General features: G+C 40.7%; 1 protein-coding gene across 2 annotated transcripts in view; it reads left to right on the top strand.

Moving 5' to 3' along the window:
• Nucleotides 1-335: 335 nt before the first annotated feature.
• Nucleotides 336-25,089, top strand: part of LOC135466148 (signal peptide, CUB and EGF-like domain-containing protein 1) — a 53,243-nt gene continuing 28,489 nt past the window's right edge. Inside the window, exons 1-2 of one of the 2 annotated variants that reach the window (XM_064743518.1) lie at nucleotides 336-439; nucleotides 6,041-6,670. In XM_064743518.1, the coding sequence (XP_064599588.1) occupies nucleotides 412-439; nucleotides 6,041-6,670 (658 nt within the window). In that variant the 5' untranslated portion in view covers nucleotides 336-411. Of the gene's footprint in view, nucleotides 440-6,040; nucleotides 6,671-18,747; nucleotides 19,394-25,089 lie in introns of those variants that run through there. The other variant, XM_064743519.1, reaches the window with a different exon arrangement.

Here is a 25,089-nt window from a genome sequence, read left to right as displayed (position 1 = left end):
GTGGTTGCAGTAATCTACTGGTATAAGTTAACAGCGGGCATGACTATAGTGGGAAGTGAGAAGAAGGGACGATAAGAGAAAGACGTACTCCTCTGTTACATTGTCAAGGCTCGGTCGAGAGTCGCGGACATACTACTTGAGATCAAATCTCGGCAGCCAGTCCCACAGGCCGGCAGTATTTCACCCCTCTACCCAGATCCCCACTCTCTCCAGCCGCTTAAAGACCAGATTACGGGGCAATCAGCAGACGAATAAATAAACATTAGTTTGGGAGAGTGCTAGGGAGCTCATTGATCAAGCGCCTGTACTGACAGGCTACGTCAGTCGCTCCACCTCAGATGCTCAGTGACGGGCTGACCAGGTAGAGTGGATAAGCCAACAGGTCCACCCACGGGGAAATCCGAAGACACCATGCTGTGGACAAAGCTTATCATATTAGGTGAGTTCCATTCAATTTTGCTGAGGTCAATATAATTTCAAATCTCTGACTGTAAACTTTACAGTGAATGCAGGTATGGGAATTTGAGACCAATTAGCACTCTATGGTCTTCCCCAGTGTGACAGGTGTTTGAGTCGCGCACCCGCTGTAGTGTTTGTTCCTTTCTGCCCAACAAAGATAAATCTTCAGCAAGTAATCATCGCAGAAGACATGAAAGCCCGGTCCCGTTATCAAGTGGCGTAGATCACGCGCCCAGATTGACACCGAGGCCCTAGCTGCTCGGAGAACAGCGAAAACATAGCGAACACTGCCGATAGAATCTAAGGGAAACACACACCTGTTAGTTAAGGGAAACAATGGCAAAGATGTGTGGGCAGGAAATACCAGCTCGTTTTCTTCGTGGTTATGTGCGATCGTTTTTGGGTATGGTGCGGATGGATTTGTTAGGTGCTGTGACGACGAGGTCATGGCCACCGGAGAACGGGATCACACTGCCTCAGATAAGAAACTTGAACGTGGCCCGCCGCTCCCACGATTGGTTTTCATGATATAAAAGAAGAGCTTAGACTTAGAGGAATGCTTGAGAGTGTTTTGTGTGAACCGGTAACCCCGGACACTTGGATCGGGACACTTAAAGGGTAACCGTCAGTGCTCTGGGGTAGGAAGTTTACCGGCTGCTCGATATACAGCTTGTGACACACCCTAGACTATACCCTACCAGACTAGGAGCATTTAACACAACGGCGTCTTACTTTCAGTTGTGTTGATCTTACGCGGAAATGTTTAAAATTATCAGTAGGCAATGTTTTCATGTAATTTGCTACTATGTAGTGTAATTTGCTATTTATGCATTGACATTGAGGCATGAGGCCGTATTTCAGTGGTTAGGTGTGACCATTTGCAAGGTATCGCGATGTCGTCGATGCTGTGATTTTTCTCTCCACGCCATACATCTTAATTATATATATATATATATATATATATATATATATATATATATATATATATATATATATATATCTGGATTTGGTTTGCATTTTGTGCATACAATACTGGCGAACAAGCATTCACAGCTTAATTTGTCTGCGTGATGTCACATGTAAAAGCTGTCACTTCCTTAACTGTCCATCAGCGATTAGATGAAGGCAGATAGTGTCTCTATGCAGTTAGACATTTTAACAGACATTCCCAAGATAACAATGTGTTCGGTGTGATTCTGGAGGTTTGGTGTGCCTGCCTGGAGGTAGTACCCGGATTAGAGCACACTGTGGTATGTTGATGACTCAATGAGGCGGAAAGACGCGTGTTTACTATGCCAGTCTCTCCAACACGTGCACGTTTTTCCCATGTCAAACGGGCGTTTTTGTATAATCAAACACTTGTTAATTTCATCGTAACAAACACCATACTCGACCTGTCTAGACGCAAGTTGTTTATTTCAAAGGAAACTGATTAATTTTGGTTTTGAAAAAAAGAAAGGTTGATCTGAAATTCGTAACGTGTTTGTACCTGACACTGCCTGGAGGCAAAAGTTGAATTAATTTCAAATTACTTACAACGTAAATGAAAATTTATATTATCAATTCTCAGCTGGAGTTGGCGTGTGAATTGGAGATGAGGCAGCTGTGGCATGTAGCGGACTGCGTCAAAGCTGTTGTATGTCATCCTGGCTGGGGTAAGGCCATAGCCTTTTTAACCAAGTGTGAAATGGCGAGTAGCTGTGTGGAAGACGGGCCGGGCCATCCCTGATAACGTGCTCGTGTTTTACAACAATCGCCCAATTAACTGATGCCCTTTAACCTTAGCTGTTAATCTAGAGGGGGCAATGCCTTCAGCACGTCGATGTGGACTGCCCCGGTCTCCCAGTCCGCATTCTTCACGGCGCTTCGCCCTGCACCTGGAGCCTGCTCTCTGGCTTCACAGGTGCACGATGGAAATCTAGACGTGACGTTTTAATCACTTATTTGTCCACCAACAGGCGGTAAATTAACAAAAAATGTTTCTCACATTAATTATTGATTCTGCGGACTGCAGCTAATTTATTTACAACGCTACTTATTTTTAGAAAATATGTTCATTAATATACTGTTTTGACCAAATGAATTGACCCGAAAACTTTATTTGAGCAAGCGCACTTGGGAATTGTGGTGATGTACAGGAGACCTTCTGGGCGAATTCTGTGCAACAGGTGACTCGGGTGAGTCAGATGACGTGGTACTATATAATCGTATTACAGCAATCGCCAGGTGATGATTGGTGTCCACCTGCAGTTCATTAAATAAATTCCCGGAATAAGACTGAAGCGTTAATATTAAAAATTTGCTGCAGCAGAAATGATGCTGCACTGGTTGACCTTGCGTCGCGAAAGTGGCAAAGAAAGATGACGGTGTGTGTCCAGTGTTGCGTGACAAAGGATACATTTGCTTCTTCACTAATACATGAAAAGGGAATAGGTTTACGAGGTGCGATGAAAAGATAGTACTCACAGAAGATCATTAGCACAACCTAAAACAATATATTTCCCAATTAAGCTGCATTCTTGCATCACAGGGAAACCTGATACGTACAATATCTATACCAAACGTAATATTAACCTGGCGAGGCAGATCAGGTAAAATAATGTGGCAACAACATATCATACAACTCCAAAGGGACGCCAGGTACAGAAGCTTCCCTTTTCGTATCGGCCACCTCCTGAAGAAAGGATTGTATAATACCTTTCTGAAGACACTATATAAACGATAGGCTATATTACAGAATTGCCCGTCTTGTGCAGTTCGTCTGCAGGAGTAAAAACCTGTCGAATCCAGGATCACAAATTCCGGTGCAATCCTACTTACATTAGTTACACGAGGAGTTCAATTTCAACTGAGGTCATCAAGCACACCATTGTATCAGCTTTAGATTGGTTACTTATCACATGGTTATTATTTATGTACCATGCAGTACATTGTGTTTATTTACTTATTTACGTCATGCTCTACGCCGTGTTAAAGAAATTTCATTTGCATGGCTAGGCTAATAAGTGGAGGGACATCTGGTGTGAAATTAATTCCGACTTATCATGTGCCTAAACGAAAGCATCTGGTAAAATGCTTTCGGTCCTATCAGTCACTTCCACGGCGATTCTGCATATAGCAACTTCTCCGTCCGTACGTGGGATGGTCTTTCAGCAACCTGCGGATGGTCGTGGGTTTCCCCCGGGCTGTACCCGGTTTCCTTCCACCTAGATGCTGGCCGCGTAAAATACCGATCAAATAAATAAATAAATGAATAAATAAATAAATCACAATAATAACCGTTAGTATGTTATCGTTAGCATTTGTTTGCACTTCATGGTCATATGGTACAATATCCCTCCAACAGCACAGTAGTACATGAAACACCACGGGGTCACAGGGAACAATATCCCTCTAACAGCACAATAGTACATCAAACACCAGGGGATAACATGGACGAATATATACTACCGCACAGAACAAGGGTAGAAAGAACATTCCCATCCGTACTCTGTCACCCTAATGATAGGGAAACATTACTCTCCCAACAACACATAAATAGATAAAACATCCTCATTCTATCACAGTCTTGCATTAAATATGTCTAATCATTTCATCGACCTATTCATAAATAAATGTCAGAACGCTCCATGTGCCCAACCCGATTTCAACACGATCCCGATGTTACCTTACCAGCTCAACGTTTATCACCGTAGGAGCGCCTTTTCATTCCAGTCACTCCCTGTGTAATTTTGGTCAATTGTTTAAAAATCTTTAATTTTGGAATTAATTTTAAAGAATGTTTAAAAGTAAGTTAATCTTGATTTAAGCCCGATGTATAATGACGTAACTGACAAGAACAACAGAACCACTTTTTTTATCCACATCAGTAAGAAGCTAATCAATATCGCACGGTGTCTTACGGTACACCTCGTTGTGCTTTAAATGCCTAGTTTAATTGTTCAGAACAAGGTGCCATTGAGATTTTGGATGACCTTTTCCGATGACATTCCAGTGACCTTGGTGTCGTATTATATCTGTAAGGCACAATTCTCTTTCAGTATTTTATTTGAACTAAACTGCAAATAAACGCCTTATTGGGGACGTTGACGTTTTTATCTTCCATCACGCACATCTGCTTTTACCTTACAATATATGTATGTATTGAAGAAACGTTTACGTAAATGCTGTGATTGTTCTTATCTTGAAAACGCTGGCTTATGACATTTATGCTGATCTCTTTTACACACAACGATATTATTTTGTGCTGATGAGAGGAATCGGTTGACCGATTTTTGTCTGATATATTAAGGCGACCAAGCTTGTGGTCTTCATCACACGGGCAAGCTCTTTTTAATCACCATGCGGACAGCGTTGTTAAGTTAAGACTGAAATGCACCACCAGACAAACAAAGTGTGGTGCAAAGAAAGAGTGAATGTTCATAGTGTCCCGCCCTTGTACTTCAACAGAGGCTCAAAGTGCTATTCATCAACAAACATAGAAACCATGCACGCGGGTAAGGTGTGAGCTTGCTATATACGCTTGTTCACTAAAAACGTTCAAGTTCTATGTGTCAAAGAAGTTATCAGTTACCAAGAGACAGCAGTTAAAGTCTTCATGACGCCTAAGCGGCAAAGCACTGATGGGTAAGGGTTCTGTAAGAACGTGGTTGCCAAGCACAGCCAGAACATGATGGGCAAGCGTTCTGATCAAGCACCGTCTTGAACGTGGTGGCCAAGCGTTCAGTCAGGGTCTGGTAACCAAGTCCCCCGCCAGACTTTGGTGGCCAAAAGCTCTAGAGCCAGTTAGACAATCTGCCTGTCAAATTCTGGTCACTAAACGCTGTCAAAACGAAGAGGAACTGTGAATTGGAACCGCTTAGGCCGTGACAATCCAAAATGATGTAATTCTCACTTAAAGTAGCCGTTGAGGTCGAGACATTTTCTTTTAAACCAAGTGTCAAGCTCCAACAAAACCACAAAACAGGTTTTAAATGAGATCAAGACCTAGTTGGTCAAAATCACATTGTCAAACTTTCAGCTAAAACGTAAAGGTTAGTACATGTAATTCAGCGCAAATATACAGTTTTTTCAATCATACTTTCAAGCTGAACTGAGTGACTGAATTCTAACTTAGTCATTCCCCAATCAAAAGCAGAATCCATAACTCGGCCTTCCTCTAGACGAAAACCAGACTGTCCAACATTTTGTCAAAACCAGATAATCAAGTTATGCCCGACAAAGGGTGCTAATCAAACTCTGAGTCCAAAACCAGAAAATCAAGGACTCGGTCAAATCAGATAACCAAGTTCAGTCAAAATAGGACAATCATGTGGCAGGCAAGACCAATATATAACCATTATTTCAGTCACAGGCAGATTGACAAGCTCCTTAACTGATTCTCTTGGCAGGATTAAGGCATATATTAAGAAAAGGATTAATAACTCCGTAAATTGCTCGAATATATGTTTAACGTTGATCGTGAGTCAGTGATCAAGGATTACGTCACTTCAAGCTTCAAATTACCTAACCAGTTTCTGGTCCTTGCCTCTTGTTTGTATAATGTTTACTGATTATACCACAGTTGTGTTTTACTTTTCAGGATGCCTGCAACTGATTGTTGCGGCGTTGGAAGAGAATACGGTGGAAATAGATTTACGCTTGGGATATGTCCGTGGTTACAGCCCTTACATTACATTCCTGAAGAGTCCCGAACCCTCGCGGACAGACGAGTGTGACTGTCAGGCTGCTGTCAAACTTGACCTCTCCTCAAAATACAAAGGAGTAAAATTCCACCTGCATTACGGCCAAGTTCCTCAACTTTGGACGTTTCACGTATCCGACTCTGCCAGTGGGGACGGATACGGTGAAGATGTTACTAGTAGTAATAATGCCGAGGCTCATATCCATAATAGACAACTCCGTGTTTACGGCAATAAACTACCTGGTTACATGGATGCCACGATTAATGGTGGAGCGCTGCTGAGGATAGTGGATAGAGTGGTGAAGAATGGAACCAAGACCGTTGTTGACGTGTCGGACGAACGAATTCAATGGATTGACGATGGCAATAAACATGTGATCGAGTCCAAGTTTCTGTTCGCTTTGAGCGGGCAGAAATCTTTGTCTGGTTTGGTGGATTATGATTTATATGCTGGCTTCAATCGCGTAGTTGGGGGACAATTCCGAAACGGTTCTGGACTCTGTATGGCCAAGATTATTCTGTATGAAGGTAAGTCATCTCTATCATCTCAAGTTTGCGTAATATTATCATTATTGTTATGTATTCTATATGAGGTTCACAGGAGTTTTCTCCCCTGTTCATAAACCGTCTCAAGTAAACAATTTGTGTTTCAAGCGAGAATCTTACATATGCGCTTTCCATATTTATGGTAGTATATTTGCAGTATTAGTATTGTTAACCTGACAGAATTATTTTTTTCCCTCTTAGTAGGTTGTTTGTACTCTATAGCGCTGAATCTCAATGATAACATCCCAGTCCAGGGTATTCGACACTGTGAAGAGCGTTAATGGCCCATTAGAATTTACACGCCCAGATTGCTTATCGATCTACTTCTCGCCTAAAGTTAGCACACTGTAAACAATTTACTCTGCTTACCAATCGTTAATGCCAGTTTTTTCGCAATACCAGTTACCAGTGTTCTCGCATTATTTGTATGATCGTTATTTATGTACATGTGATAATTTGTCCGAGGCTTATGCCGTTAAATGATGGCGTTGTGTCTGCATCCCCGCATCATCGGAGTGCTGACGGAAGACATCGGGCTGTTAAGGTTTACGGGCAGTAAAGACGGGTTATGGCAGGCGGTCGGTATCAGATAGGAGATACGCTTAGTTAACGTGAAATGAGCGTTCCTAAACCTGGCCGTACATCAGCAATCTGCTTATGTGGCTTGACAGTAGAGAAACCTGCCCAAGTCTTTGCAGATGTTAACGTTTGGGGGTTGGCTAGTAAGATTTGAGGGGAGGTTAACATAGGTGTTTTATGTCAGATTGACTTAACAGCTCCACACCCACAGGTGAGCAGACCGACCAGTGCTGCGAAGGAGTGGTCGGGTAGACCGAGAACCGTGCTTTAGTAGCAGGATATCATCTTATGCTTTGCACCGTAGCCACATGTACACGCAGTTTAATTCTTGAGTCATGTAAGGCGATCTTCCTTGTCCACGGATTAAATTTAACTTAATGTTCGTAATAAGGCGTTAGCCCCAAACCAACATTCAACTTTTGACATGTTGTCAATTAAATACACAGTTTGACTGAAACGCTCTGCTAAACCCAATGTCGTAATGAAATTTCCAAAAGGAAGCGCTGTTCCCGTGGGATAAGACTAGCGTTTGTCACGTGATCACTGAATGGAAGGGTGGTATCTTTGATATGTACCAGCAGAGCCCAGCTGAGATCAGGCCAGAAATTAAGAAGGACCAATAACAAGACTTCGCTCGGCACGAAAGATAAGACGGAATAGAAAATGAAATCTGATAATAAGCGATGCGAGTAAATGAGTTGCTGCGCTAGGAGAAGCCTTTGGCTGTTATTATTTCCATGTCCTAGCTGAGTGTTTCCAGCTTTCATATGGACAACATATTGTGCGGCTGATCCCTTTGTTTACTTAGAGAAAGCGGCGTTTGTTGGTTTTCCCGTCTGTCATTAATTCTGGCGATCAGCTGGAGGAGTACAGAGGGCTGGTCCATGGCGCTGGGCCAGGCTGCCACAGACAACAGCCCGCTCCTTGGATACACCGGAAGTCCCAGCGTAGGTCTGTGCCTCAGACAAATCATTTCTGAATGAATCTGGTTAGAAGAGAATACCATAGACCTTAACGTAAATAATTGCTTCCATCCTTTATCTGTTAGAGTACCCTTGCCGGATGTATCATCTGTGCCAATATTAAGAAACGAAGATACATTTCCAATTTATCCGGCACAAGATCAAAGAGGTGCTGAGGTCGTGATATTTTGAGGTGGTATTCGTTCATGAGGTGGGCAATAAATGAAATCAGGTATTGTACCTGGTGATCTGGCCGAGTCGGGGTACGACTTGAGACCAGATACTAAGATGGCTTGAAGGGGGTCGGTGATAGATACAACGAGGTATTTAGTTGTTTCTACGCAGGTAATGTTTGAGTTTGGAATTGGATTGAATGAATAATTAAAGGAGAAGATTTAAATATCAAACAAATACCATTGAAAAGAATATGCATTTCCTCGCGGGTACATGCCATAAAAATTCTAATATGCACCTGAAGTTGTTAAATTATAAATGACGTCAGCGCCAAAATCCGCTGTGGGCGACTCCATTTTGCCTAACAACTAGTCCTGAGGTGTTCTGTGTTAGGGGGAGAATTGCCGTCGGGAACCGCCGATGTGCAGTTCGTACATTTCCGGTAGAACTCTTCTTCCCAGAGGGTAGCGAACAGTACAGTTCGTTTTCCGCATGACGATCGGGAAACCGGAATGTTGGACGTAAGTTCCGAGTTTACACGAACAAGCCGGCAGTTTTAACGACTATCAATGGCCGAGAGGCAACACACCCCCAGCATAAATTACAGGATGTAAAAGATGGAGGACGCCTTGGGCTCAGCGATTTATGACAGCTTTGCTGTTTTCAGGCCGTGTATGGCGAGGAAAAATCCCAAAATTATGCAGCAGGCACCACCAGATAGAAAAAAATGTGCTCTTTTCAGCCTATAGTGTCATTTTTTTTAAAAAAGTTTTCTTCTCCTTTAAATGTCCCTGAATTGTCATTAAGAGTGGAATATTATGCGGAGATTCGATTTGAGCTTGCGACTGGAATAGTATGCGGTGTTTCTGTATACTGTTTGTTCTTGGGACTGGAACACCGTGAGGTGTTTCTCTGTACCGTTTGAGCTTGAAACCGGTATAATGTGAGGTGTTTCTGTGTACGGTGTAAGCTTGGGTCTGGTATAGTATGAGGTGTTCCTGTGTAGGGTGTAATTTTGGGACTGGTATAGTATGATGTGTTTCTGTGTACGGTGTGAGCTTAGGACTGAAATAACATGAGATATTTCTGTGTAAGGTGTGAGCTCGGGACTGGTACAGTACGAGGTGTTTCTGTGTACGGTGTAAGCTTGGGACTGGTACAGTACGGGGTGTTTCTGTTTAACGTGTGAGCATGGGATTGTTATACATGTAGCAGTTTGCTCTCGGGACTGATGTAGTATTATGGTGTTTTTGTGTAAAAATGCTGTTGGGAGCTTGTGATATAGTATATGTTTGTGTGTACGGTTTGAGTTTTGACTGGTATAGTGTGAGAGGTTGCTGTGTACACTGAGCGTAGGACTGGTATAGTATATACAGTGTTTCAGTGTACAGCATGTTTCGGAATGGTATTGTATCAGGTGTTTCTGTATACCTTTTGAGCTCGTGAATAAATAAGGTTCTTCTGCTCATATTTTGGTACTGTGTGTCGGTTTCAGCTACAGTGTATTGTGTGACGTGTAAGTTGTCTGCTTTGGTATTGTACAAAGTAGTTTACATGTGCAATGTCATCTATATAGAGGCTGGTACTTTTATATCGGGTAATCTAGCATACATTTGAGCATATGGGTGAACACGTATGCTGGACTGGGTCTTTTTCATGTACGATTAAAGCTTACAACTGTTAATTCAACGGTTGTTCTTCCTCGGACGGATGCATTCAACGTCACAGACTAAAAACGCCATGCATTGTGCGATTTGAAGTATATTAAAACCGTAAACCGTCATTCATTTTGACATATGACAAGTGATTATCTTGTTCATTTAGATTCGGCAACAAACAAAACAAGAAAGTATGAGTAACGAGTGTTGGAAATAACAAGGTAACAAGGATACGTTAAAAATGTCGTCTTAAAAAGAAGAGTTGTTTGATGGATGGCAGAGTATGACATTCAGCGTTCTGCATAAAACACCCATGCTATAATCATTCTTCACATCCTACAGTGCTTAGTGCGCAGACAATGACCCTATTATGCAACTGATCTGTTTTGTCTTTAAATAATGCTTTCTGTGTATAACCCATTTTTATTTCATTACTGCTGCGTATAACCCTGTAACAGTTGTCACGATGATGTCATTCTTTATTTACACAATACACTGTGAATTTGAGGTAAAAGTGGCATGCGGATATTTTGATAGGCATATTAGACAGTTAAGCAGCTATGTTAACAAGTTACAGCGTATGATATAAGTATTCTGCAAATCGCGCAAGGCATTTTTCAGTGACGAAAAGTCTAAAGAAGCGTGGAAAATAAGTATTATAAATGTTTTAAATCAATTGTCTTTAAGCATGTGTAATAAAGTGCAGGAAATCTGGAACTGATATCCATCCCATTCTTCCCAGCTTAGCTTTCAGGATACTGATGTACGCTCACACTCGTAGGGTGATACGCTTTTATGTTGTCGATAGCTAGTCAAAGCTGTACTCCACAGCAACATTTTTCCTTTCATCATGAAATAATCGGACTTTATATCAGTAGATTGTTGTTCCTGAATCATCAAGAGCATTGCGTTAAAAATTAACACCAATATACTGGTACATCAACAGCATCTGGGCTTGGCCAACCGTTATTTTCAAATCCACCGGCTAAGCTCGGCATTATCTTGAAAACTAAATACTCGCAAACGTCTAGATTACACCTTGGAGATTACACTATGCTGACAAAAAGTGTTTTTGACAGGAATATTAACGCTATTTATTCTTTTCACAACAAACAGAATGTAGCAATAACAGTTGTTGTGAAAAAATAAAATGATCTTGATTTTGTTATCCATCCTTGTAATCTAGTCACGTGATTCGAAATGGCGGTGGGCGAAATTCTCCACTAATTGTAACCTCCGTTTTCGTTATATCCGTACAATAAGATGACATGAAGTTGCACCCACGGTCTTCCCATGAGAGCGCTGCATGGAAGCTTTATACTCCCCATTTCTGCTGCGCACTCACTTTGCAGTTTGAGAAATCTATGTACCGTTATAACACCAGTGAAGCCACCAACTTGTGATCAACTTCAGAGCGTTTAAACTGCGTAGTGCAAGCAGAATGACATCGTTATGCAATCACCTTATTATGGCTTATAGCTTCCTTCAGGTTTTTTTGGTTTATTATTTATCTTACCCAAGAGCGATCATGTTCTTAACTGCTCTATACTAAAGTACAGCATGTTGTTTGTTACACATTTTGGTATATGGAGTGAATAGCCACTATTTTGCAAGGTCTGGGAGACCTCTATGGAAATTATTCGTCATAAGAAATCGTTACTTTCCAGGCTTGGAGCTTTTAGTGTTACATTGAAGTTATGTGCTCATCCTCATTAATGAGTTAATAAAGTTTTTTGTACTAATCTTTATCAGGAGGTCGAATAGCGCTAAATTCTGTTCAGGCCTGTTCATTAATATTCATCAACCGGTATTTGTACAACAATGTCATCAAATCTGTCAGTTGATAATCATGATCTTGTCGTATGTAAACTTTACACTCAGGCATGCGTGTAAAGTCTAACAGAGATGAAATTACGATGTAACGGTATAAGCAAGCGGCTGACACTGTTAATTAATGACAGCCGAGGGAAAATTGGATGGATGCACGTCCGGTGGCTAAGCACTTGGTGATGTTGGGGTCATTAATTACTCAGCGCCCTGACAGAGGTATAAACGTTTTCAAACAAGCCGCCCTTCTACGGAATTTTGTGTTATCATCTGCCGGTGTCACTTGTTTTCCTTATCTCTTATTTGTTGATGTAATTACTGCATCTACACTCTTCACCAATCCTTTGTTTGTTCATATCTGATCTAGCTTACTTGTTATTTCTTTCTAATTTCCGTCTAATCTTTATGAAATCAAATTGAAGTATCTCGTCATTTAGAATTTGTCTTATATTAGACAGGTTTCATAATTGTGGGTAAAAATTATAATGAATGAGTTTCCCATTACACAAGGGTCAGAAGCACAATCTCGGCTGTATTGTGAGGACATGCCGCATTGTGGCCTTACGTATTGGTAGATAATATATTATAATATATTAAAAAAAAAACTTTATATAATCTTTGCTGTAAACTTCTTTGGGGTTAGCGTGCCATAATGACTCCGGAGCCTCTCACCAAGTTGATCGCAGTGAGCTCAATTCCAGATCATACTGGCTCCCTCTCCTCTCCGTACGTGGTAAAGGTCTGCCAGAAATCCGAGTTTGATAGCTGGTTTCCCCAAGCCGGGTTTCCTCCCACTAAAATGCTGGCCGTCGTATTATAAATGAAACATTTTTGAGTACAATGTAAATCGCCAAACAAAATCAAATAACTAAATATAAACTTGTTTCAATCCATAAAGTAAACCTGACAAAAGAAAATATTGGTTAGGTAACTGGTCACATTTAAACAGTTTCATGTAATTTTCAGTTATTTTTATTTACTTAAATATCACTATTTCTACTTTACTAGTTTACATGCTCGAGAATAATTCGACGTACAGGTTCACAGGTGGAATCAAGAAAAATCTTCTGTTAGGACGCGTCAGCGGTAAACTGTTTTCTAAAATGGTAACCCACAGACCATTGGTATTAATTCCAGAAAGTATTTCGGAAAAGCATATCTATGGCTTTCAAATATATATTTTATCGTGTTTATCTATCACATACTTATTATATTATATTATGTTTAACTACTGTACTATACCATAAACACACTATCTATGTTTATACTTATCATAGGATATTACTGCATACTTAGGGAGCTACACTGTGAATTAGACCAGAAGGCAATAGTTTAACAGACAGTCAGTATTAAAGCCATATGACGTTAAAGACGCCCCCTTCAACGCTATATTATGGAGCACCCAGCCACTCCAGTTTATACGGGTATATGGTTAAGAACAGCTGATCTAACCAGCCCGCTCTTCACAGACGTATCGCGTTTCCGGACAAATAACGTACCAAGTAGGCGAAACAACATCTGGATTATAACTTTAACGAGCCGTTGTTTGAAGAAAAACGAGTTGTTTTTTTAATCGGTGACTCGCCTAAAAAAACTGTAGTGCATACAAGGATGCTTACACTTTCCAGACCGGCCTAAGAGCCGAACGTAATTGGTCTCAGAGTATGTTGATGTATTGCATATATGCATTTGAGACGGAGAAAGCCATAGCTTCAACTGGTGCGATAAATGTGAAGCCCTGGGTGTGAAGAAGATGGCCGGCAATATCAGCGAACCAACAATGGGCGTCTACCCATGACGCTTTAAAAGTCTTAGTTCTGCCAAGCGAATCATTACTCCAGTTTCACGATTGTTATGAGTCAGATAGTTCAAGGCATGGCGCATGTATGTATTTTTCAATCATATGTCGACGAGGAGACATTAAGTGTGTGTAGGCCTACATGAACAGTCCATGCCGCCAAAGTGTTCAGCCGCCACCTGAACACTGAAGTATCATGCCGAAGACACCAGACACTATCCAGTCACATGAAACTGAGACCAGGCCAACCAGCCCTGTTTCCTGGCCCTGACCCCTCAGTGTTGAGCATCAAGCGAGGCAACAACTAGTACCATTTTTAAAGTCTTCAGTATGACCCGACCGGGATTTGATCTCCAACAAAGATTGATTTGATTTGATTAATGTTGTCCGCTGTACTCAAAAACATTTCACTTATACGACGTGACCAGCTTTATGATGGGGGGGGGGGGTGGGGGGGCGGGGAGAATGCGAGGAAAAAACACGACCGTTTGCAGGTTGCTCCAACAATGAATGAATGAATGATTATGGCTTCGCCAATCTATTCACATATCGGGGCGTCCCAAACAATGATGATTTGCTAAACGCCTTTCAGTGAATGCAGGGGCTGGAATTTGACCGGATCATTACAGCTTACGGTAAGGTTATTGGCTGAGAGCCGGACATCAGTGGAAGTGAGCTTGATTAACCTTTGCTCACCTTCTCAGACTTCTTTTATCACTGACAATAATTAGGAGCTGGGAATAGAAACTTATCTGTATGAATGAGAATGATTCAGATTTAAAACACCATTTAATGACCATCTGTTCTAGCACCATTTTCTGTTCTAGCCCATCTCTAAGGCCAAACAATAAAAATGCCTAAAATAAATATTTTGAAGTATTGCACAATTTCACAACGTGATACGATTACAAGGTAAGTACCCATGAATTTTAACAGATCTGGATAGAATAATAAGTTCCTGACTTTCCTGACAATATGTTACTGCACCAAAAGTGTCTGACTTTTCTGACATTGTCCTATTGAAGTAACTTCCTGACTTTCCTGACAGTGTGCCATTGTAGCAAAGACTTGACTTTCTGGACAACGTGCTATTGGAGTTAGTTTCTGACTTTCCCATATTCATTCTATGAACAGAAACTCTTTGCATTTAGCTACGTTTACCACCATGATCCAACAGCAGAAACATCCAATCCACCACACTCGATAGCTAATGAATATCCAATCAAATTGCATTTTTCTATAATGATGGGAAGCAGTGACGAAGCAACAACATGCATAGATTGTCCGCATTCACGGATCATAAAACAATTAAAATCTGATTATTTAAACAATTTCCACTTTCTAAAACAGTGTCGGCAAAAGAGGCAGAAACAGGTAGACACGTCATAAACGTGACGTTAAAGTACTCTTTGTGCGTTTGATCGCCTCCTCGAATCGATCCGCAAGGTGTTTCGTACTCCTTTTTACATGCGGTGTCCTCTCCGGCGGTACGTGGGAAGGTCTGGCAACAACCATCGGATGGTTGTGGGTTTTCCCCGGGCTCTGCCCGGTTTCTCCCACCATAATGCTGGCCGCCGCCGTATAAGTGAAATATTCTTGAGTAGGGCGTAAAACACCAATCAAATAAATAAATAAATAAATGAAAAAATGAATAAATAAATAAATAAATAAATTACATGCGGTGTTTAGGCGCCATTACTTCACGCTGCTTTTTACATGCGGTGTTTAGGCGCCATTACTTCACGCTGCTTTTTACATGCGGTGTTTAGGCGCCATTACTTCACGCTGCTTTTTACATGCGGTGTTTAGGCGCAATAACTTCACGCTGCTTTTTACATGCGGTGTTTATGCGCCATTACTTCACGCTGCTTTTTACATGCGGTGTTTAGGCGCAATTACTTCACGCTGCTTTTGACAGGCACATCTGGAAATTTGTATTTGCATAAGTCCTTTGCCAACTTAAGCAGGTACGTGTCTGATTGGATAACGATGACAGTCTGTTATGTTTAGCGCAACCGCCGTTATTATTTATTTATTTATTTGATTGTTGTTTTACGCCGTACTCAAGAATATTTCACTTATATGACGGCGGCCAGCATTATTGTGGGAGAAAACCGGGCAGTGCCTGGGGGGAAACCCACAGCCTTTCCACGCACGATCAAGTTAGTAAGCAGTGTGATATAAAAGCGTGGGTATATGCATGAACTTAAGTGTTTGGCTTGAAATAATGAAAATGGACTTTTCTGACAATATGCTACTTCAACTAGTTCCGCATATATTTTCTTATCGTTCCTGCCATCGGGCAAGTAGTACACATATAAGGTCATGCATTGAAGTATTTCCATATCTTTAAGTTCATCGAGACTACTTTAACATGTTTTGGAGATAATGACAAGCTGACTTCAAATTACAAGCTTGTGGCACTTTGATTTAGCCCAAATAAATACATTTTAAAAGTGAAACAAATCTTATCTCTTGTAGTGATATCTAATGACGCTTAAGCTACGCGTATTCAAAGGGGTGATCGCATCCATGTTTATTATAGTTTTTATAAACAGTATAGCGGTCAAAGCACGAATGTTATATGTATATATGTATTTATCCTTGGAATTATCCATGAGTTTGAAATTTGAATTTGGATATCATGTTTTGGAAATTGTTGTTTTTTTTTTTTTTTTTGATTATCGACTTGGAAATCCGATTCATGGTATACCAGTGGTATAAGAAAGTAGAACTTGACGCTGAGTTTTTACATTACACCTGTTGCATTAAGTACAAAATGTAGGTCATTGTTTTAGCGATAAGGACACAGGACATGTTGACAAAGACTGTTTTGACATCACACACAAAAGCTGGGGATTTCCCGTAAAGCATAACATAGAAGCACTCGGAGGCATTTTGCTGAAAATGGCACCAGTGAGATAACTTTACCCTTCAAGGATTTAGCATCAAGTCACACAAACATAGTCAATCACAAGCTGTCAGTGGCGGAAGTGAAATTCAACAACACAAAACGTCCAAGAGTTACCCCCAGTAACGGGAGACATTTTGCTCAGGACGCCAGAAGGGACCGCATCAGCGTTTGTGCTTGTGAAATCAATTTGATGCATTTATGATCACTTGCAATAAAAGAGCGACCGACATACCTACGTATGTATTCGACCTAAGTATTTTTTTTACGGACTATGAGTTGGAAAATTGTATTGGGTATAATGCCAAGATTATCGACTATCTTCCGTGTATACTCCAAAACTGAAATGTTAACTGCTTGCCTCTTACATGTTATCAGCTTTATTTACTATTTACTACTCCTTTATGGTTTACGGGTGATATTTTGAAATGTTGACTACTCCTCTCTTGAATGTTACCAGCTTTATTTACTACTCCTTTATGGTTTACGAGTGATATTTTGAAATGTTGACTACTTCTCTCTTGAATGTTCTCAGCTTTATTTACTACTCCTTTATGGTTTACGAGTGATATTTTGAAATGTTGACTACTTCTCTCTTGAATGTTCTCAGCTTTATTTACTACTCCTTTATGGTTTACGAGTGATATTTTGAAATGTTGACTACTTCTCTCTTGAATGTTCTCAGCTTTATTTACTACTCCTTCATGGTTTACGAGTGATATTTTGAAATGTTGACTACTTCTCTCCTGAATGTTCTCAGCTTTATTTACTACTCCTTTATGGTTTACGAGTGATATTTTGAAATGTTGACTACTCCTCTCTTGAATGTTACCAGCTTTATTTACTACTCCTTTATGGTTTACTAGTGGTATTCTGCTGACATTGACAGTAGTGAGGCACTTCCACACTTCCACTGATGAGTGGCATACCCTACACACAATTCAGCACAAGTCTGCAGAAATTTCTGCAGAAAAAGTCATAAACTACGATAATCCATGACAACAGGCGTCTATATACACACGATACAGAGAGAGAAAAAAACAGAAACTGTCTTCTTCACATTGACAGTCTTGTTGTCAGACAATTCTTTATTTACAAGCTGTGCACAAGTAGGTCAACGCCAAATGTCCGATACAATGGCTTACTAGCGTCAGGCATGGTTGTATTCACATTAGGATAAGATATTGTAATATTATAAAGTACACAACGAGAGGGTACCTGTGATTAGCGAGGTGTTTTTTCGTAGCGATTTCCAGACACCAGTTATTTGACTTGATGACGAGTCTAATGATTTGTTAAGGTCAGGAAACGACGTTAGATATAAGTGTTAGTGAAAATGCTTTCACTGTCTTTAGCTTCTTTTCACGTGTAAGATTGGTGTCCAATCTGCTCTGACCCTTAATCCAAGTATTCTGATTGATGGCACTCAGGATGAGCACCAAGTAGAAAATGAATAAAAACACTCGTTTGGTAGAAGCTAGTTTGGGGTATTATTTTGTACAAGTACAAATCTGAGAATAAATGACCGAGGTTTAACGACAATTTGGAAATAGATGAAATGTAAATTCTTAATAAGCTCGTATGATAGTCCACCGATATAAGATATACACTTCAAATAGTTAAGCCCAAGGATTCAGTGTGTTTGCACAAAACTGTCCTCAGCTGTTTACAGACATAATGAGCGGCTATTCTTGTATTGAAACTTTTACTTATGCTCGTGTTGATTTTTGCAATTTGGGGTCAAACTCAGAATGGATTCATTTATGGCAGTTTAACAGTATGGTGAGACTCTGTACTTGGTTTCAGACGTAAACACACGTGAAAAAAAGCAGTTGGGTATGAAATATTAGTCTGCGATAAGTGCTGGGTGGATTGGCGAAGTGTGGGGAGGAGAAGGCGGGGTGACGGCACGAGGTGTTGAACGATGCTGCAATAACAAGGCCATGTATCATTAATACGAGGCTGACCTACAGCTCTCAACACCTCCCTTTCCCTACAGCTCCTCTCCGTGGCCCGTAGGCGCATGCAGCCGGCAGCCAGACGATTGATGGCGATGCACGGGCTGCTACTCATGGCCAGTCTGTGAGCCAGCGATGCGGAATTGGCAAGCTGGCAAAGAGAATACATTTTAAGCCTGCTCTCCACTAGAATAACCTTTCTATTGATGAATTGGCGAGCTCTACTGACATGGATATCACCGCTTGTGTAGATATTCCGGCGAGAAAAAGGCTGGCGATATGATCACTTTGACACAGAGCATGTGTGCTCAGGATGCGATGAGCGGCAGCAAGGCTGGCAAGATGAGAATCGCAATTACTGGGTAACGTCTCTTCATCAGCACCTGTATGGCCCAGCTGATAGCACTATAGGCGCTGTGCCACTGACACTCTTCATGCTTGTCGGCGGCGCCGTACAATGGCAGTATGATCGGCGACTATTTCAGGGCAGCCGAATGCACTGCCGACAACAGGTGGTAACATCTGAATCCGTCCTATTGTAGCACGCCTGTCAAATTCCATACGTATCACCCGCTCGCCATATAGACGATTATGAGTTTCTTGGACACGAATATACGCTCAGCCTTTTCTTATGTACTTCTACAGTATGTATTTGGTGACAAGGGAAGCCGCTTTAATCGAATGTGCTATAATTGAGGAGACACGCCATTAACAGCTGGGCATGAAGTTATTCTTCTCAAGATGAGGTTTGTGCGTCTTAGTCAGTGTCTGTGCCTACTCGGACTCTTGTTGAGTGTGTCGGCAATGTACACACGAAGAAAGCCCCGTCGGCGTTCAGGTAGGTTAACCCGCGGTACCCGGACGACTGCTGCTGGACGCTTCAGTCCGCAGCCTATCGCTACACAACATCCTCAACACGATATCTGCAGTAACTTACTGGCCCGGTGAATAACACCCTTAGCTAGTCACTTTGCCGTCCACCTTTAGATGCCAGCTGGCTTGGCACTGTGCTCGTTCATGAAACCTTCTCAATGGCTCTGGTGCCCGCAATAGTGTATTTGTCTTGGTTGTATATAGCCAGTCAGTTAAGTAAATTCTTTGTATTACTTAATTTGAGAATACTAAAATTGAACTAGTGCCCTTGCATGTAACTATGACATATCAGTGTAGTGGACAGTGTAATATTTCTGCACTATTTTCTGCACTTTGTTGCACCATAGAGGCCAGTAGAAAGTTTGTAAAACTGTCCACTATTATGTGGAAACGTAGGCAATGTATCAGTGGTGTACCAGACAGTGATTCGCTGCAGTACGATGCGCTGTACTATACACAGAGCTGTTGTACTAGACACTCTATCACGGTATCACCAGACACTTTCCGCTATCCTCACAGACGATATGTCCCAGACTGGGGTAGACAAACTGACACACGTGTAAGACTATGTTTGACCAGACATACTCTAGTCGCTCACATCAAACAATCAACTTGCCTTTTCCATGGCAGTCTGTCAGTGTTAGAATCACGACAAGCCCGTCTCCTGTCAACAGAGATTATCACAACATGCTTTACCCCTCCGCTTCCCAGCCTTCCTTTCTTAAGGCATTGTGTTTGTGAGCAGCGATAGACCTGTGATGGTAATCCCACTTTTAGTTAACCAGTATTTACCCAGTTCAAGTGGACCTGGCGTGGTAGACACATATACATTATCACCAAAGATCAGCGCAGTACGACTAAGACAGGATTTGACGGTATTTATACTTTCAGAGAGAAGTTTGCGTGTGTGGATATATGGGTATAAAAGTAGGAATTGTATGCTGAAGAAAAGTTATAGATTTAAAGAAAATGAGTAAGTCTTTCTTGATTTTCTACATTTTAAAACTTTAGTCACAATTTTGAACATGTTGTTTTCATCAAAGAATGGAGAACAGCGTCAGTGTCTATGTATATGTGGTGTTGTATATTGCCTTTTCATTGTCTCCAGAATGCTATCCTATCATCTTACACAAAATATAAAAAGCACTGTTGTCTTTATTGGATACTAGGATTTTCCAATTAAAATTTCAATTAATTGCTATGGGCTTTTTTTTTTTTGTCCACTAAATATGCGCATTTTGGACGTTCTAAATTAATTATCCATTGTTCAGTGTAATAAGATTAAACTAAATATAGACAATCCTCATTACGTTAAACAGCTTGGAAGTGAAAAAAAAAACGTCATAGCAATTAATTGCCATTTTATCTGAAGCGTTGAAAATTATGTGTGTCTGGGAAAAGGTTATATCCTGGATTTTCAACAGGGCAAAAATATGTCATGTCAGGCCGCGGGTCACGTGATCTGCTCATGCATAATGTCACAATTAAACAGCAGACACACTTCTATTTCAACCGCCTCTCTCGCAGTATACTCTTTTACGATTATGTACTTTTTAAAATTTCACTTCACTTTGGCGTTTACAGAATTGTCTGTTCAAAAATCACCCCCAACAACTATTACTGAAACTAATATTCAGTCTGGCTGTATAAAATATTGTCCATTTGTGTTGCTGGTGCCCATGTATAAGGCGAAATGTTCTTTGCCCAATACCGAAAAAACCTCTTTCAGTAATACATTATGGTCTTGATAAAGCGAATTGCATGCCTTGTAAGTGGTAAATTAAGAAGAGGTTGGGTTACCATAGTGATACTTTTGGTCAGTTGTCAACTAGCACACTGTCGTTGCCTTTCTGAAATCCTTGAGGTCTGGACCCTATGCATTGTTTTGTGAGATTTATTTGTGACAACAACACAGCATTTTAGTATAACGTCTAACAAATTGCAACAAACATCATTGATCCTTTTTATTTTTACTTACTTCCGCTTAAGTCAGAGTGCCAGGGCACTGACAAAAGGCTGGATTTCACCAGTGATATACGTGTGACCATTTGCCAACTTTCACATTGTCGTCACACTTCTCTGTAAGTTTTTCATAACCCCTCTTTAGGGTTTACGTCAGATTAATGCAATACTTGAAAAGTATGGATGTTTTGTGTAGGGTCTGTGAATACCACCTGTGTGATCCCATTTTCTCACAACACAATCCTGTCAAGTTAACGTGAGGAATATTTGTCTTTTCTGTTTCTGGATTTCTTATTTTTTTTTATCTGGATTTCTTAGTTTAATCTTATGGGCTACTATATCAGGTTATCACAACAATAACATATAAAACCCGAATTGATGCAAATTATTGCCTCGGGTTTGTAAGCTGTAAAACATATGACAAGACTGTATGAGGAACTTACTAAAAATATGCCAGCAAGCGCAGTGTGAACTTGGACACCAGAAAATATGGCATGAGACCGATGACGCAAACAATAAAGATCCCGAATAGGTTTAATGATTAACGCAACGAAAGCCATATCGTGGCGAACGACCACTGTGTATATACAGTATGGATAACGAGACTTTGAAATATGACTTCAAGATGGAAAAAGCATTGAGAATATATGTGGAGACACAAAATTATCCAAAGGACCAACTGTACTCAATTGCCACATATTCATGTACTTTAGATAAAACCAGTCCACAAGCGTTCATTATTATTCGGGACGCTTAAGTCCTGTTTATCCTGGAGCAAATCATATACTTTTTCACGAAGAGTTTTATTGAAAGTACACTACTGTTCATGTTAGCATAAAGTGTAGTTATTGCTATTAAGGCATAGGATTGTTTGAGCGATGTTTGGTTATGTGTGTAACGGATTGGTGGCTATACCTGTTGGTTTGGTTATTATCTTCACATTAATTCCTGCAGACGCTGCCTGACTGAACCTGGCTGAGTTTCGTGAAAGATCTGCAAGTATATTCTCCGTCAGCAGTTCTCTATTTAAGCATGTTCTGTCTACGAGTTAGTCTTGCCAATTCCAACCGCCTTTAGCAGTTCTTTGGCCAAAGGGGTGTAAGTTGGACCACGGCCTTTCTAACAACTTTAGGATGAGGAAATACTTGGAATTTAGTCATAGTGTTGATGTTAATTTTGTATAATTAAATTAGATTATGTTCGCGATTGGGTGTGTACGGCTAATCAGACATGCCGGGACATGTTGAGCACCGGGACTCCGTTGATTGACGCAAGTTTATGGTCATATTAAGATTCCACGCCTTCACATGAGATAATAACATTTTTCAACGGATGAAGGACGGAGTGAAAACACTCTGGGTATCAGTGAGGCAGAGTTCTGGCGGGTGGCCAATTCAGTTACGATTGTCTAATTTGGCAGCGTAGGCCCACAGGAAAACGGTTGACGTTTTCTAGGACGACCGATCCTGTGCAGAAAGCATACCCTTCATCGCAGAATGGATTTCTTGCTTTGATAGAGCATTGGGTACTTGCGCAGAATTGCTTATGTTGAGGTAATCCTCCAATATATCGTACTTAGGTCTTGTCAAACACACTCAGCATAATGCTTACTCTAGAGCCTTGTTCGACAAGTAGTGTTGTGTTTAGACAGTTGTGGTAATTGAGAGACCCATTAAACACCTCGGTGTGAACAATGCTATTATCAGATATCTATGTCAACAATCAAGGCTTTTGGCAATTTGCTCGGCGCAAAATGCCGATGCTCTAGTCTTTTCTGGACGGTGAATATTAGACAGGGCTCAGACTAGACAAACAAACAACGTCCAAACACGCATCAGCCACCAGTCTGTAGACACAACAAAACACTTTCCGCGCAGCAACATCTCAGTAAAGCTTTGAGCTAACTAGGTTCATGTGGCCAAACTGATTGGGGTTTTGCCCTTTCGGTAAAGAGGAATGGCAACTGTTTGTTCTTGTTGGTGCACAGTGTCTATGTTTAGCTTGCAAATGATATTTATTATGTAATAATGACAAAGAGGGGTTGGAAAGTACAAGACTACAGGAATAACGCGGATGTCATAAAAATGAATAGAGACTAGACTGTAGATTAACGTGTTTAGGGCTGTATATATTCCTCTTTATTACACTCTGTTACTGAACTAAATTTAATGAAGCAGAAGACTGTATCTTTGGCATGGAAGACGATTTCCTGTCTTTGTTCACTCTTTAAACGCAATTACCATTACATATGTTAATGTTAATTAGCCCATGTATTGTGCAGTTTGCATCACGGATAAGCAGAAACATGCTAATCCAACTCACTGCCATTGATGACCTGTGAAGATAATTATTTATCTACCACAGACGAAGGTATTAATTTTATAATTGATTTTTAGATTATCTTTATCAGACATATCCGCCTTGGGCAGAGTGTAAAATGAAGTAGTTTAGATGAATGCTATATTACTGTGACTATGGTGTTCGTATTTGATCGCATTATTTGATATAATGTTGTAGTTGCCCTTCACATTGCTCTCTGTGTTTTTATCATATATGTTGCCTGTAGGGTGTTAAAATGTTAGTTTAAAACAGATGATATGTCTTGTAGTGTCGAACTAAGTATCTCACATGCTTCTCTTTATAGTTAATGCTGTTAAGCAGTAACAATCTACAAAGTCAGCCGAAACAGTTTAGGCTATAAATTGAGGTACGTAGAGAAGCGGAATACATCTTGACAAGCAAGCTGTTGCTGTTTTTCTGAGTGTCTTCCCACCGAGCTAATTGCCGCTCCTTGCCGTGGCAGCGGGATAGCGAAACATAGTACTTGTGTTATTATTGGCTAATGCTACTTAAGGTTGACCGTATCAGCAGCCGACAGGATAGCGAATTCCTCCAATATTCTGCCGTGCCCCACCTGCTGGCGAAGCCGGCTTTGGTTTACATCAAATACCGTGCGCGATGAATGGCGAATCGTATCGGGTTGACAGTGAGGCCTAAAATATGACGGCACAAACCGCCATGAACTTCCGCCTCTCTGTGAAAAAATAGTCACCGGCAGTCGAGAAAGAATGTGGATCTTCGCTAAGAAGTTTGGAGGAATAATGGAGTTAATTACCAGGGCAATGGGCGCGCTTCGTGAATAGACGCAGGATGCCCAACAGAAATATGGCTGTAGCTAGGTATTCATGAAACTGTAAGACTAGAAACTTTTAATCTTTTTGTAATGCACACATCCAGCAGTGTGCGGTCTTTTTTGCACTCGCAGTTAAATCACTGTTTTACGGTGGATGATTTCCGTCAAAACACTGTAACCCTTTTTGCCCATCACACAAATATTGAATTGACCAGATTAAACAAAGACAGAAACATATTGATTTATTTTTTCTAAGATATATTGAAATTTTCAGGTAGATAGCAAAAGATTATTGAATACAGGGCAAATTTTAGGTGAGTCATTTAAACATTTCATAGAGTAGTTTCAACTCCATCAAATCAACCCTTCCCAGACATCAACCCTCCTCCCACATCTACCGGACCTTTTTTTCTTCTAATAAGCATAAAATCATAATGCTGATCGCAGTCATATAAATGAAATATTCTTGACTACGGCGTAAATCACCAAGCAAATAAATAAGCATACAACGACTATTTATGAAGTTGTATGTAAACTGTCGGAGTTTAGTAGGTGAGGAACGCGCA

This window comes from Liolophura sinensis, chromosome 6 (genome assembly GCF_032854445.1).
Source record: "Liolophura sinensis isolate JHLJ2023 chromosome 6, CUHK_Ljap_v2, whole genome shotgun sequence".
Taxonomy (NCBI): Eukaryota; Metazoa; Mollusca; class Polyplacophora; order Chitonida; family Chitonidae; genus Liolophura; species Liolophura sinensis.
This window is presented reverse-complemented; position numbering and strand designations above follow the sequence as displayed.